The sequence below is a fragment of the Polypterus senegalus genome, chromosome 3, assembly GCF_016835505.1.
Source record: "Polypterus senegalus isolate Bchr_013 chromosome 3, ASM1683550v1, whole genome shotgun sequence".
Lineage (NCBI taxonomy): Eukaryota > Metazoa > Chordata > Cladistia > Polypteriformes > Polypteridae > Polypterus > Polypterus senegalus.
Window position 1 is genome coordinate 158,802,702 of NC_053156.1, and position 15,109 is coordinate 158,817,810.

The following is a 15,109-nucleotide window of genomic DNA, read 5'->3' on the forward strand; positions in this document are numbered from 1 at the left end:
GGAATGCAAAGGCCATATAAAAAATACTGCCCTTATTTATAAAAACAGTAGCATACATTGATACAATTTACAATAGCTGCAAACTGGACACCAGAGATCATCATTAAGTATTCTGTTCATATTTCACTCAGTCTACTGGGGAAAGCTTCAGAATAGAAGTGAAAAGGCTGGGATCAAATAATACAATTTTTATGTTTTACACAAACACTGTTACTGCAAGTATGCATTTTGAAAAAAAAATATAAGGGCAGTCTATATGTTAAAAGCACAAGAAAACAAAACAACTGAAGTTCTTAGTTATTTCATCACTTGAAACATTGTTCAAGCCACTTTACTTAAAATATGACTTCAAGGAGACATACAAGAATTTCAAGTTGGGCCTGAATAATAGAATAATTATATTTTTTGCATCAAACAAGCATAATGTGAACTGAGTGCACAGTTACAAAAAATAATTAAAAATACATGAACAACGGATACACTATTTTCACAAGATTTGAATAGCTTGATTTAAGGATCAATTTTAGAAATTATTCACGGTGACAAATTTCGGCAGTGGATTAAAAGATAAGTTTGGTATTGTTCAAGTTTAACTTACTTCTTCAGAATCATGACATATATTAATTTGCCACACAAAATTGTATTCTAAAATTAAGTATTTTTCTTAATAAACTCTAAAAAGTAATTAGCCTATTCTTGAATTTTAAAATTGAGATGAAGGCACACAACTCCACTTATGAAAACAAAACCATCCATCCATTTTCTAACCCGCTGAATCCGAATACAGGGTCACAGGGGTCTGCTGGAGCCAATCCCAGCCAACACAGGGCACAAGGCAGGAACCAATCCTGGGCAGGGTGCCAACCCACCACAGAACAAAACTTTTAAATCTTATAAAATTATTCTAATTTGAAGCAGCAAAAGTTTCAATTTGAGAAATGTGCCTTTCACATTTCTGAGATATGCTTGTGTCAATAAAAAGTAAACTGGAAGAAGGGGAGGATCTACCATCAGTGAGTTCTAGGTGTGTGCCCAGGAGCCCATGATGGCAAGGGGCCTTTTCAACAAACCCCCTACCCTTGATGAAACAATCGAGTATCCACAAGTTAAAATGATCCCCACCTTTAGGCAATGAAGCATAAAATCTTGCACAAAAATCAAAAGTGAGAAATAAACAATCTGGTGTCCATGTGCCACATTATTAAAAAAGCATGATCATCTCTCTGTTAAGGAGACAAGCCACCCAGGGACCTGTGAGGGTCTTAATCCAGCCTTGACTAGAATTAGCACATTTTATCACATATTCTTCATACTGTTTTCTTGAAGTAAGGATATGTTTTCTTTTCACTTGCCCACTCATAACAGACAGCATAGGTGGAGTTTTAGTATTTCCACAGATAGGCAGCAAATAGCCAGTAGCCTCATCATAACTTCAGGCTGCATAATTTGCTCCTTTTGTATCTCCAATTCTATTTTAACAAAAATTATGTTCTACCAAGGATTGTAAAAAATGATACTCTGCAAAAAAGTGTGGCAAGGATTTGAAACTAGACATCAACTTAAAGTGCTTCCACGCAGCAATCATATTTTGCACATGCCAATTATTAAGCAGTGATTTTAATGACAGTTGACAGATGATTGTTTTGATGGGCTAGGAGGTGTTTGGCTTAAAACACATAAAGCACCAGATTTTTGATAACCTTTCCTGTTATCAAAAATAAAGCAAACATTTTTGATGATAGACTTGAAAGTTGTACTAAGAGTTAAATAAGCATGTAGGTACATGCTATGCCATGTGACTAAAGGACATCTCACACTGCATAACATAATTTACTGGCACAGCAGTATAGGCAGTAAAGTTATTAACCAATCCCCTTACAAGGACCCATCGCTAACATGTACACTTTAAAAAATTGCAATAAAAATAACTTTCTAAACACTTACATCTTCATTGGTGGTTTGATTGGAGCTGATAAGGTATGTGTGAAATCCTGAAAGGCCCACAATCGACCAGACTGAGAGAAAACAAACTACTGCCTCCAACACAGTATTGCCAATTAAGGAAATTCACATCTAACTTGAAAACATAATTAGACAAATTCTTATTCACCATACTGCAGCAATATTAAGTACATTCATTTTTCTGTAGCACTCAACGAGGTTAGTTTGGGGAGTTATACAAAAACAACAGAACATATAGTTAAGCTAAAACATTACAAGGTATGGTAAAAGCCAGATGCAACGGAAGTGCACAAAGCAAACTATCCAGGTTGGAATCACAGGGTCAGTGCCATTAATTAAGATAACAAGACACAAACAGTAACATTTGATTCAGTCAAAGATACTGTTGTACTACTAATAAAGTACACTTGCTGTGTTCCAAAATACTCCATCCCCTTGCTCTACCTTCTGCTTGAGGTATGGTAAATGGGTTAGGATTCTTCCAGTTGAGGAGGATGAGTCTTTGTGTTAGCAGTGTAGTGTAGGATACCACAAGAGAGTTCCAATGCATAATGCTATCCCAGCACTGAACACTACTGTTAAAGGATGAATATTTTTAGATACCAGTTAATATGCAATTTTTTGATGCATTATCTGCATATTATAAAGACTATAGGAAAAATAAAGCATCTGTAGCATTGTGATCTGTAGTGATAGTAGAGAGCAGGTTAAGGAGACCCTGGAGAGGTGGAGACATGCTCTAGAGAGGAGAGGAATGAAGGTCAATAAGAACAAGACAGAATACATGTGTGTGAATGAGAGGACGATCAGTGGAATGGTGAGGATGCAGGGAGTAGTCTTGACAAAGGTGGATGAGTTTAAATACTTGGGATCAACAATAAAGAGTAATGGGGGTTGTGGAAGAGAGGTGAAAAAGAGAGTGCAGGCAGGGTGGAATGGGTGGAGAAGAGTGTCAGGAGTAATTTGTTATAGATGGGTATCAGCAAGAATGAAAGGGAAGGTCTACAGGACGGTAATGAGTCCAGCTATGTTATATGGGTTGGAGACTGTGGCACTGACCAGAAAGCAGGAAACAGAGCTGGAGGTAGCGGAGTTAAAGATGCTAAGATTTGCACTGGGTGTGATGAGGATGGAGAGGATTAGAAATGAGTAGCAGTTGGGAGACAAAGTCAGAGAGGTGAGATTGCGTTGGTTTGGTCATGTGCAGAGGAGAGATACTGAGTATACTGGGAAAAGGATGTTAAGGATAGAGCTGCCAGGTAAGAGGAAAAGAGGAAGGGCTAAGAAAAGGTTAATGGATGTGGTGAGAGAGGACATGCAGGTGATGGTGTAACAGAACAAGATGCAGAGGACAGAAAAATATGGAAGAAGATGATACGCTGTGGCAACCCCAAACGGGAGCAGCCGAAAGAAGAAGAAGAAGTAGAAGACGGAAAAATAAAGCATAAAAATTGGTTGCTTAGTTTCTTAGAACAAAATGGAACTAGATGTATTCCATTGTTTTAATATACACATTGACACACAATATGTGCAAGAGGATTGTTGTGAGATTTTAATTAACCAGGAGATGGTTAATATGAAACAGAGATGTGGTCATACATTAAAAGTGGTAAAGAGGACAATAGCGTTACAGTCTCCTTGAATTTAGAAAATAACTATGCTACAGAGAGATGCTGAAAGTATTCTATATACTCAGTGATGACAAAAGCAGGAACTGTTGTGCTTAGATAAATTTGTAATTGTGATGTCACCCATGTGACATTTGTGATCATGTAAATAATTTTATTTATTTATTTTTATTTTCAAAAACATGACAATAAAATAAAAGAAGATGTGCACCAAAATAATATTAATTTGTAAATATTAACCCATGAATCTTTGGGCAGGGAGTAAACATACATACATAAACACATTAATATGACAATACATATATAAAAAATAAAAATGTTATATGAATGGAATGGCTGAACAGCACACCAGTCTTCTGGACATGTTCCTGTATTACAACAGGCCATGCAGATGAAGTGACCAGACATCATGTCTGCAAACCCATTCTCAAAAAACTGCAAAGAGCACAAATCCCCTTCATTTTAAAACAGACTGTTTTTGATGTGTCTTTTACATGTTTTAAGAAGTATAAAAAAAAGAAAAAAATGTTTAGAAAGAAATATATGTGACTGCAATACATATTTGCGTTTCCTGTTTCAATAAACTTCTAATAGCACGGCTCCCCTTTAGGATACAGTATGTAGGCAATATCCAATTTTAGTGGAATTATAGCATTTGCTGCAGAGACTGAAGAATGTATTTAATGGATGGCTAAATATTCTTACCTCTTTTTCTTAAATTGAAATTGAAATATCCCTTTCCCATCTTTTCCTAAGTTCACCTAGGGGTAAACTTCATGAAATATGCCAATAAGTGTATAATAGTACTCTCTGTGTCTTTAATAAAGTTAGATGGCATTGCTTCAGGAACAGGATCAGATGGAAGATGAGGAAAGTTAGGCAGGGTGCTTCTGGTAAAGTTTCTAGTGCATATATACAAAAAGTAGTGTGTTACTGGAGAGTAAAATTTGGGATGTAGTATATCTATAAAGCTCTAATTGTCTTGACACCTGCATTCAACCATGCATAGGCTAAGGAAGGCTGGAATATATGATTATCTGATCAGTACTGGTAAAAGCATCTCTACAATGGCACCATATCTTGAGTGAATGGTGAACCACAGGTTACTGGAACATTGATAGTACTTAGTACTAACTAGAGCACAAAGTGAAGAATATAGAGAGGATTTTGAGAATCAATGAGTTTGTTTGGGTGGCTGACTAATATTCCAGGGAATTCTAAAATTACACAAAACAACAAGTTAGGAAATGCATGCCTGGTGCAAATCCAGGTGCATTTAATATCTTAGTTAACTGTTTTGAAAATATGAGTATTTTTAAGTTTTGTTTAAATTCTTCACCTAGGGGGCAAATTACTAATTACAGTTCTTATTCATTAAATATCTTTGTAACAAGTGAAATTCAAAAATATCAGTGATACTAAAATGCAATTACATGTATTAGCAGAGTACATAAAACACATGTTTTTAATAGCATATTACAATTTTGTGTATTTAAAAACCAAGACCCAATATGCTTGTGGTAGGTGAAATAGTTTTCATAGACAGTAGGTTCCAAATCAAGCAATATAAAAACTGCATCCATTGATGTACTATTGTTAATTATGGATAGAATATGTAGTTCAAATTGTTTAAATGTAAAATTTTTGAAATAAATATTGAATAGAGACCTAAAATCTATGTTGAGGTCTCATGCTAAAATTGTTGGCTACAATGGTGTTGAGCATAATAGATACATTTTGCCTGTAAATGATAGAATCTGAGAAATACTGATCCATTGTAATCTTCAGATAACCTAGATATGAGGTTGTTTTATTCATTGAATATGTATAACAGCATACAGAGTCATGGTTAGGGAGCTCCATTCTTCTTCATTTAATTTCTAGATGGGTTAAGTAACTTTCTGCTTTCCTTACATGCACTGTTTACTTTTACATTTATGGAGAACATTTAGTTTACCTGGTACAAACAACACAAGTGAGATTGGGTTGCAATGGTTACACTGAAACTGCTGATATGACAGCAAGATCCTGTGGAAGACGAAAGTTCTCTTCGTTCCCTTGTACTAATTCATGTCTGAGAAGTAAGCTTTACAAAACCATGCAATAGCATGCTTTGTTTTAGCAAACAGAAAAATATTTGTGCAAAGGACTCAAGGTCTAAGCATTCCACACATGAGTCTGCCTTATCACGTTTTCCCTTAGCTTACATCTGAACGCCATAACAAAAGGAGTCAAGAAATCAAGTTTTACAAGGGACATTAAAGGGGCTCAAGGTTTGTGTATAATAAATGTGTTGACTGTTTCATTTTATAATGATAGTAAATCACGCATTCCATGGGTATAAAATATGGACCCCACCCAACAGACGGGGTTCAGAAGAGCCCTGACGCTGTCATGTATGTTTGATTGTCTGCTTTTCTGAAACTCCTCTCACTGTGACTCTGAAAATTAAGCTGCTTTATAACCGCACATGCTGTCTGGTCTGAATTTTCATCCACAATCCCTCCTGTGCAGCAACTTCACCATTTCACTAACTTATAATAAGAATCTGTTCTGTCATTGCAAGTGGTTATTGAACTTGTAAAAGATGAAAATATACAAGTCAAAAAACAACCTCTCTGAAGGTAAATGTAAAATATTAAATGAGTACTAATTGAGGCTACACAGAATGTTTCTTTTAAGACCGCCAGTTTTAAAAGTTTTCAGTGCTTTTTGAATGGGAGTTTCTGAAGTTTGTACAAGGTTTATTTGAGATATCGCAACAAAAGACATGACAGTGACAGTAGGTGCTTTTTGAGATTTTATGTGAACACACTTAAAAAAAATCTAACAAAGTAATATGATTGGCTGCACTGATAAAACTTTGTGGCAGACCTATAATGTTGGGTGTTAGAAATACTAAGACACAGCTTTGCTATGTCTCACAGCAATACTAGAAGAAAATAGAAAATACCAAAGACACTATCTGGCTAGTAATCTGTACTAAGGTATACTAAATATGAGGCCATGTAGGAATTTTTAGTTTTGTATTCCTGGTTCTTTTCTCAAATTGTTTTTTTAAGAATTTCATAAACATGAAACCTTTTCAGAATTGTGTTATTTACATACATATTCCTTCTTTTGAACTTAATACTCCTAGTGGTTCAATTTCTACAGCAGGATTTTTTTTTTTCTTTCCACCCTGGCCTTTTGACTACAGTATAAGTTAATAGAACTGGACATTTATTTTATTCCATCCTATTTGTAAAGACTTGACTTTAAATTTATTTACCCTATGTATCTTATATTAGTACTTTATGTAATATTTGATTTTAGTATTTTTTAAATCATGTCATAGTTCTCTTACAGGGGTGCCCACACTTTTTCGGCTTGCAAGCTACTTTTAAAATGACCAGGTCGAAATGATCTACCTACATTAAAAATGCTATCTATCTATCTATCTATCTATCTATCTATCTATTTTATACATAAAATATATATTGTCATACCTTGCATAACTGAATAACCTTTATGGCACAATAACAATTCAATACATTTATGGTCACTACAGTATTTGGATTTAATAATCTTCATGTGGGAAAAAGATGACTCGCATAAATAAGTAGAGCCGAATAATGCAGTCAAGGAGGTAGCACATTTCCTCATGTTTGGGTACTTTTCCTCAGTTCCAAAACTGTCCAAGAGCTCCAGACTTCAGCTGAATGTCATCATGTAGTGTCAAAATCTCTTCCTCCACTGTTGAGGAGTTTTAGGTGAAACAGTGTTGCAGTTTGTGATGCGAGTGAATCACCCTCAACATCTTCTCTAAATGAAATGTAGCGTTTGGCTCAAGTAAAGCTGAGTCTTGAAACCGTCTGTCAAAGTCTGAAAGGCAATTTTCAATCTGCTCTGTGTAGTGAATGCTGTCAAGTTGCGCACAGGCCTTCCATTGCGTCTCCTGCTCTGACGTGAGGTTTTGGATGTTCCCCAAATGAAGGCGCTGTAGCTTTGAGGACAGATGTTGCATTTTTCGTTTGAAAGCATTAACTGAGCTAATCATATTGACCATGGAGTTCTCTTTTCCTTGCAGCTGTAAATTAGCTCATTCAACATGTTAGTCAGATCGGAAAAAAATGCCAAGTCTAGCGGCCATTGATCGTTATTAATTTGCTTGTATTCTGCATGTTTAACGACAAGGAGAAACTCCTTTTTTCTCCAGCCAGGGGTCTTGAAATATCAGCAGGAATTTCTCCCTAGCCATCTGTCTCTCCTTCCATCTTGGAAGGACTTCTTATGCTTAATGATCGAGAGACTCCCCGGGAACGATGCTTCGGTGTCTGCCTTTGCTTTTGAATTCAGTCGAATGAAAAATGACAGCTGTACGATTAACTGCGATTTTAGGTCCCTCACCTTTCTCTTTCTCAGATCGTTTTTCAGAAGGAAGTCAGTTTCGTAGTTTTTATAAACAGTTTGAAAGTGCCTTTCCACATTTTCCTTCTTTGGAACAGCAATGATAGATTGACAGATCAGACAAAGGCACTTCGATTGTGACATTGTGAGAAACAAAAATCCTCTTCCAATTCCACATCCAGTCCATACCCTCCCCAAACAATTTAAAAAAAAAAAAATCCCTTCTATAGTCAATATAAATTGGAAGGTTAACTAGATCACAGCACCCCGTTCTATTAGTATATGTATTCATCTTTTCATTCTATGGAAAGCACTTTAACCTGCACGTTTACAAATGAAGGTTGCTGTAAAAGACATAAGTTCCTTCTCTGACCTATGTTTTGTCTTTCTCATCAATATATATTAATAAAGTATCTATCTATCTATCTATCTATCTATCTATCTATCTATCTATCTATCTATCTATCTATCTATCTATCTATCTATCTATCTATCTATCTATCTATCTATCTATCTATCTATCTATCTATCTATCTATCTATCTATCTCATTGTTTTATATAGTATAAGGTAAATCTGAGAAACTCTTAAACCCCAGAGCTGTAATAAGAGACTTTGGTATAATTAAGATTCACATTTACTATTATTTCCAATGCTTAATTTTATGGAAAACAAATCCCATTAATTGAATTGAATTATTCTCCCACAAATGTCTCTCATCCTACTCTTGCTGCCATCCACTGGAGTTTAAAGAATTCAAGGTGGCAAGCTATGCAGTATAAGAAATGGTTGCTAAAAAAATAATAAGCCTAATTTTTTAAATACTACACAACGTGACTTTTCTCATTGTGAGCTCATTGCATTTTGGCAACAGTATAAATGTATAAAAAATGAAGTATTTTGTGGAATGTAATGAATATTTCAAAAAACACCCTCACAATGAACAAAGAAGCAAAAAGTGTATCATTGCCAAGAAAATTATGTAACAGGTTTATTTTTACTCCTGCTGTAGCAGAAAAGTACATGTTCTATGAGTTGTACTGAACGAAGAAAATTATTATTCTTTATGAAACTTCAAATAGTAATAAACATAAAGCTTTTTTTAAAAGAACACTTAGAGGCCTTAGTGTTCAGGGGTTATCAAAAACTGTTTCAGATTATACACTTTAAGAGCATGCACATGATGTGCTACCCAGGCATTAGGTTTTAATGCTACCAAAAATGAACACACCATATCATTCATGGATGGGTTACTATAGTAACTAGTTTATCTCCATTCCCAGGACTCGGTCAAGCACACTGCTGAAAGCATGAAAATCTCACTGGTTTTATGAACCAGTTATAAAGAAACTCTGTAAGAGCTCAACCACTTGAGTATTGAATGTAGATGTGCCTTGAAATCAGAAAAGATGTGAAAATACATTGACTTCTCGATTTATTTCAGCTAATTTCAATTTTTAGGTTGGTTTTCTTTGATGCCCAGGGTTACAAAATACAAATTAAATGAGAAGTTCAGATCAAAAAGTGGAAAGAGTGAGGATTTAAAAATGAGAGACAGTGCACTGGACTGACAGGTGTCTACAAAGTGAAAGCTGCATTATTTAAATGGCTCACATTCAATAAATAAGTTTAGAAATTAGGGGTGATGTTTTATTTATGGGGGAGTGCATTTAGTACAATAAAATATTTGTATCAGAAGTGTAAATAATCATATTTAAAACTATTCATATTATATAGTTTATACTGTATTTTTGTTTAAATACTGAAACTTTTTTTAAGTTTATTCATATTAAGCAACTCTTCTTTCAAAACCTTACAACAGCTTCACATCATGCCTGCTCTAGAATTCAAACGTGTGAGGGGCATTCTGACTGTATCTAACTCACTGAGCACTCCTTCAGTTTTAGCTAATATCTGCGTTGAGCTTTTATTTTCATCAAATGTATTTTCAGCTAGAAACACAAGAAAAATCTAAGCGTGCACTATAATTTTCTCTCAATACAGTTTTCATTATATTCTGAAAATTGAAATATTGTATTAATGTATGTACCTGTTTTAGTTTAGTTTATAGGTTATGGTTTATAACCTTCACTTATGGGCTAAATAATTAGGATGAACAAAAATAATAGTTTACTTATTTTGAGTTTAAAGTTAGTAGTAAATATGTTTTGATTCAAGACTATGAATTAACTACTTACATAAAAAGGGACAACTATAAAGCAGAGAAAGTTTATCATGAAATAGAACAGAATGCCTTTATCCAGAGGAATTTGTGACAAATCTACTGTATAAAGAACTTTGGCAAAAACAGAGATAAGCACATCAAGGTATAATAATGTGTACTTAAATATGCAATTGTGCAATTCAAATTATAAATTAGTTTGGTTTCACCCATTACAGCTAAACACTCAAGTGCTTCTTAGAGATTCAGACATCAATCATAATGAAAATCATTACAATGGCTGCATGGGTACTAATGTATAACAAATCATATTATTTTGATTTATTTCCACTAAGGGCAAGAAACCAAAACATATTCTAGTTTATATGTGAATAATTTAAACATATAAATAAAATAAAATATATAATAAATAATTTTAAATAGGTAGGTACTGTAATGTAGTGGCCAAGGCACTGAACTTATACTATATGGCTGTCAGTTCAATTTCTGCATGTAACACTCTGTATGACCCTGAGCATATCACTTAACTTGTGTCTGCGACAACTGTTAAAAAAAAGAAATCTTAAAACAGTTGTAGTAAATCCTTAAGCTTGTAAGTCAACTGGGAAAAATGGATCAGCTAAATATAATGTACAAGTCACATTGTAGCAATCCTTTTTTATTGCATTGCTGTTATCTGTGGACATGGTCATTTTATATAAATGCACGGTTTGTTGTGTTGGTGTTTTAGAAATACAGTATGCTTTGAAATTCTGAGAGGCCAGGTAGATAAAATCCTTCTAAGAACACGTGTGCAATTCTGGCACGCTGGATGGTCTTTTTAAGTTACAAGAGAAACAATAAAGGAAAACATGCTACCTTTTAATCTGGCATACAAGTATTAAACTGAGAATAAATACTGAAGGAAACAGAAGCCTGTATACAGACTACGAAATACATATTACTGAAACTTCTTTTGCTTTATTTAAGAAGCTAAATATTTTCTTCTGTGCCCCTATGGGAGTTTTTAAGTTTACCACCAGAATTAAAAACAAACTAAGTACTTATTTCATAGCTTTTTACTTTTTTTTTTCCATTGAGGGGTGAAAAGCTATGGCATTTGACATCTACCGCTATATCAAAAAGAACTGTATTCCCAAACAACTAGTGCCCCTGCTAAATTAAAATAACAACAATGATGTTAAAAATTCTCTCAGAGATTAATTATTTTATTTAAATAAACTGGAAACAGAATAAAAATTGAAAAAGGATATCTTGCAGGGCTGTCCTTTAGTGCATTCAGAAACCCTGTTTGGTGAGACCCTGTTTGTGGATAAAAAAAAAAGTTCATTATAGCAGATTAATTAAACAATGGGCAAATGTTATAAACAATTTTAGAAACAAACAATGCAGTGCCATGATTCTTTCATATAATTCTCTAATCTTAGTTTCCACTTTCCAAGATGAGACTGATTTGCATGTTTAGGAACAGAAGAACATTCATGATGCTAATTTATACTATGCAGCATCTGTCTTATGGTATTTGTACATACTGCATCTTCTTCTTTTCACAAAAATAGCTTTATTTTGAGTAGGTTAAACATTATGTTGAGGACATTTAAGAATTTTGCATATTTTAACAATTACTTGCCAAACTGCTACACATTTTACTTTTCTTTATCTATAGAATATTAAACTTCATCTACAGACTGATAAAGAATGATACTAAGGATTTAATTAATTCACTCTCTTAAATGTTTTAATCCGATCCAGATTGGGAGTCAAGTGCAGCAGCCCTGCATTAGCCACACTTGTGTACTCGAACTTACAGGGTAATAAATTGCATGGTGCTTTGGCAAATGAAAGTATCCAATGAAAATCCACATGGACATATGGAGAACATGCAGACTTCACGAGAACATGCAGACTTTACACAGATAGTGACAATGCATAATCATGCATAATATCTAATATTATGATAATATTACTTCTTACATCAAGTAAGGACTTGAATTGGCTCCATATTTTTTTTCATTTTTGGGCAGAAGACCAATAACTTCATTTTACAGTATACCTGTTGTAGTTGTTTTGTTTTTTATCTTTCTTTTACTGTGTGGAGACGTGGACCTTTAAAGGAGCAGAGCTGTTTTCAGCTTTACTTGTGAGAAACGGAGAGGTATATAATGTGCATCCTTCTGACTTCTCATTCACTTATTAGGCATGTTTACAGTAAAACAATTAGATCCTAAGTCAACCTATACTGATGGATAATAAAAGAGGGATAGTTTTGATCTATAACATTTGTGATTTGAATGAACAGATTCATTTTTGTGAGGTTATCACCAATCTGCTGCTGGGTCTTCTTCTGATGCAGTTTTTCACCAAATCCCACCACACACCTCAGTATTTCCAGTAAAATCTCATTGTCCGTTTACCTAAATATGTATTTCTTTCTTGTATGCTAATGCAATATGAAAACAGATTAACAGATTTGAAATAACCCAACATTAATTAAGAATAAACTGATACAATTTTTTAAAATGGGAATTTTTTGTATGCTTACTTCAAATGCTTTCTGCTTTAACAGATACTAGATTATAATTCATATAAAACTGATATAAGTATGTATCTAGATTAAAAAGGTCTCCATATATTTTAGAACTAAAAAAGAAAAAGAAAAACTTTTTTAAGATACATGCACACAACAGAAATTGTAAAATTTTAGGCAAGTTGTTTAAAATACATCCTGTAAAACAGCAGAAAGTCAGATAATGTGGCCATATTTTGTGTGAGCTGTTTTTGACACAGATAATCCTCTATATGGCAGACCTTGTGAACAAAAAGGTAATATGGAAAACATGTAATTGTGTATCAACATGCAAAACCATCCACCTTGCTTGATGTGGGTGCAAATGAGGTTACAGTGTAAATTCAAATGTTCTAACTTGGCAGCAACCAGTTTCATTCCAAGAGGGCTCGGACTGGGTAAAAGGAAAAACATCAAGTCTTTTAAAATCTTTCACAGCATTATATAAGTAAGGCACAACATATACATGAATATACAGTATTTTTGTATATTTATAAAATGCCCGGCCAGTAGTTTTAACTTTTTCCATACAAGCTACGTCTGTCTACACTAGTTTTCTGGGAAGCAGTCTGGACATTTCTGCTGTCTCAGCTCAGACAATCAAGTTCCACTTGTCTTACACACGTGAATCATTGCCCTTGTGTCAGCATTACAACAAGGTGTGTCTGAATACAATATGAGTCATTCCATATAAGCCTGACTGCTAGAACAAAAATCCAGCAATCAGCACAGATCAGGCAAATAGGGGCATCTAAATGGATAATATGCCAGTATGTAAGACTAGAGAAAACAAATAAATACAGGTATTACTTGTGGTTTTAAAAGAGGGTGCTCCACTGGAGAGGGACTGCTAGGGGAAAAGATGCTAGCAAGATGGTACAAATCAGGAGCTGTTTCACTCGGTTGGTCTTGGAGAGAGAACCCCACATTGGTTGATGGAGAGTTCCTGTGTCTGCCAACACTTGAATTCTCTAAGATGATTGTGAAACCCTGGGAAACCTACTGTATTCCTCCATGATACTAGATGGCAGATAACACGTCTCTCAGGGGGAAAAAGGCTTCATAAAGGAAAGCTGTCTGAAAGGGAGCCTAACTATGCTATACAGTATATATATATATATATATATATATATATATATAGTGTGGTGTGAAAAACTATTTGCCCCTTCCTGATTTCTTATTCTTTTGCATGTTTGTCACACAAAATGTTTCTGATCATCAAACACATTTAACCATTAGTCAAATATAACACAAATAAACACAAAATGCAGTTTTTAAATGATGGTTTTTATTATTTAGGGAGAAAAAAAAATCCAAACCTACATAGCCCTGTGTGAAAAAGTAATTGCCCCCTGAACCTAATAACTGGTTGGGCCACCCTTAGCAGCAATAACTGCAATCAAGCATTTGCGATAACTTGCTATGAGTCTTTTACAGCGCTCTGGAGGAATTTTGGCCCACTCATCTTTGCAGAATTGTTGTAATTCAGCTTTATTTGAGGGTTTTCTAGCATGAACCGCCTTTTTAAGGTCATGCCATAGCATCTCAATTGGATTCAGGTCAGGACTTTGACTAGGCCACTCCAAAGTCTTCATTTTGTTTTTCTTCAGCCATTCAGAGGTGGATTTGCTGGTGTGTTTTGGGTCATTGTCCTGTTGCAGCACCCAAGATCGCTTCAGCTTCAGTTGACGAACAGATGGCGGACATTCTCCTTCAGGATTTTTGGTAGACAGTAGAATTCATGGTTCCATCTATCACAGCAAGCCTTCCAGGTCCTGAAGCAGCAAAACAACCCCAGACCATCACACTACCACCACCATATTTTACTGTTGGTATGATGTTCTTTTTCTGAAATGCTGTGTTCCTTTTACGCCAGATGTCACGGGACATTTGCCTTCCAAAAGTTCAACTTTTGTCTCATCAGTCCACAAGGTATTTTCCCAAAAGTCTTGGCAATCATTGAGATGTTTCTTAGCAAAATTGAGATGAGCCCTAATGTCCTTTTTGCTTAACAGTGGTTTGCGTCTTGGAAATCTGCCATGCAGGCTGTTTTGCCCAGTCTCTTTATTATGGTGGAGTCGTGAACACTGACCTTAATTGAGGCAAGTGAGGCCTGCAGTTCTTTAGACGTTGTCCTGTGGTCTTTGTGACCTCTCGGATGAGTCGTCTCTGCGCTCTTGGGGTAATTTTGGTCGGCCGGCCACTCCTGGGAAGGTTCACCACTGTTCCATGTTTTTGCCATTTGTGGATAATGGCTCTCAATGTGGTTCGCTGGAGTCCCAAAGCTTTAGAAATGGCTTTATAACCTTTACCAGACTGATAGATCTCAATTACTTCTGTTCTCATTTGTTCCTGAATTTCTTTGGATCTTGGCATGATGTCT

General features: G+C 35.0%; 1 protein-coding gene across 5 annotated transcripts in view; it reads right to left on the reverse strand.

Annotated features, from left to right (window-relative positions):
* zdhhc14 (zinc finger DHHC-type palmitoyltransferase 14) overlaps positions 1 to 15,109 on the reverse strand; it is a 305,204-nt gene that overhangs the window by 16,918 nt on the left and 273,177 nt on the right. For all 5 annotated transcript variants that reach the window (XM_039748139.1, XM_039748138.1, XM_039748137.1 and 2 more), the window contains exons 5-6: positions 11,414 to 11,462; positions 1,945 to 2,047 (exon numbers count right to left, since the gene is read on the reverse strand). In XM_039748139.1, the coding sequence (XP_039604073.1) occupies positions 1,945 to 2,047; positions 11,414 to 11,462 (152 nt within the window). The remainder of the gene's footprint in view (positions 1 to 1,944; positions 2,048 to 11,413; positions 11,463 to 15,109) is intronic.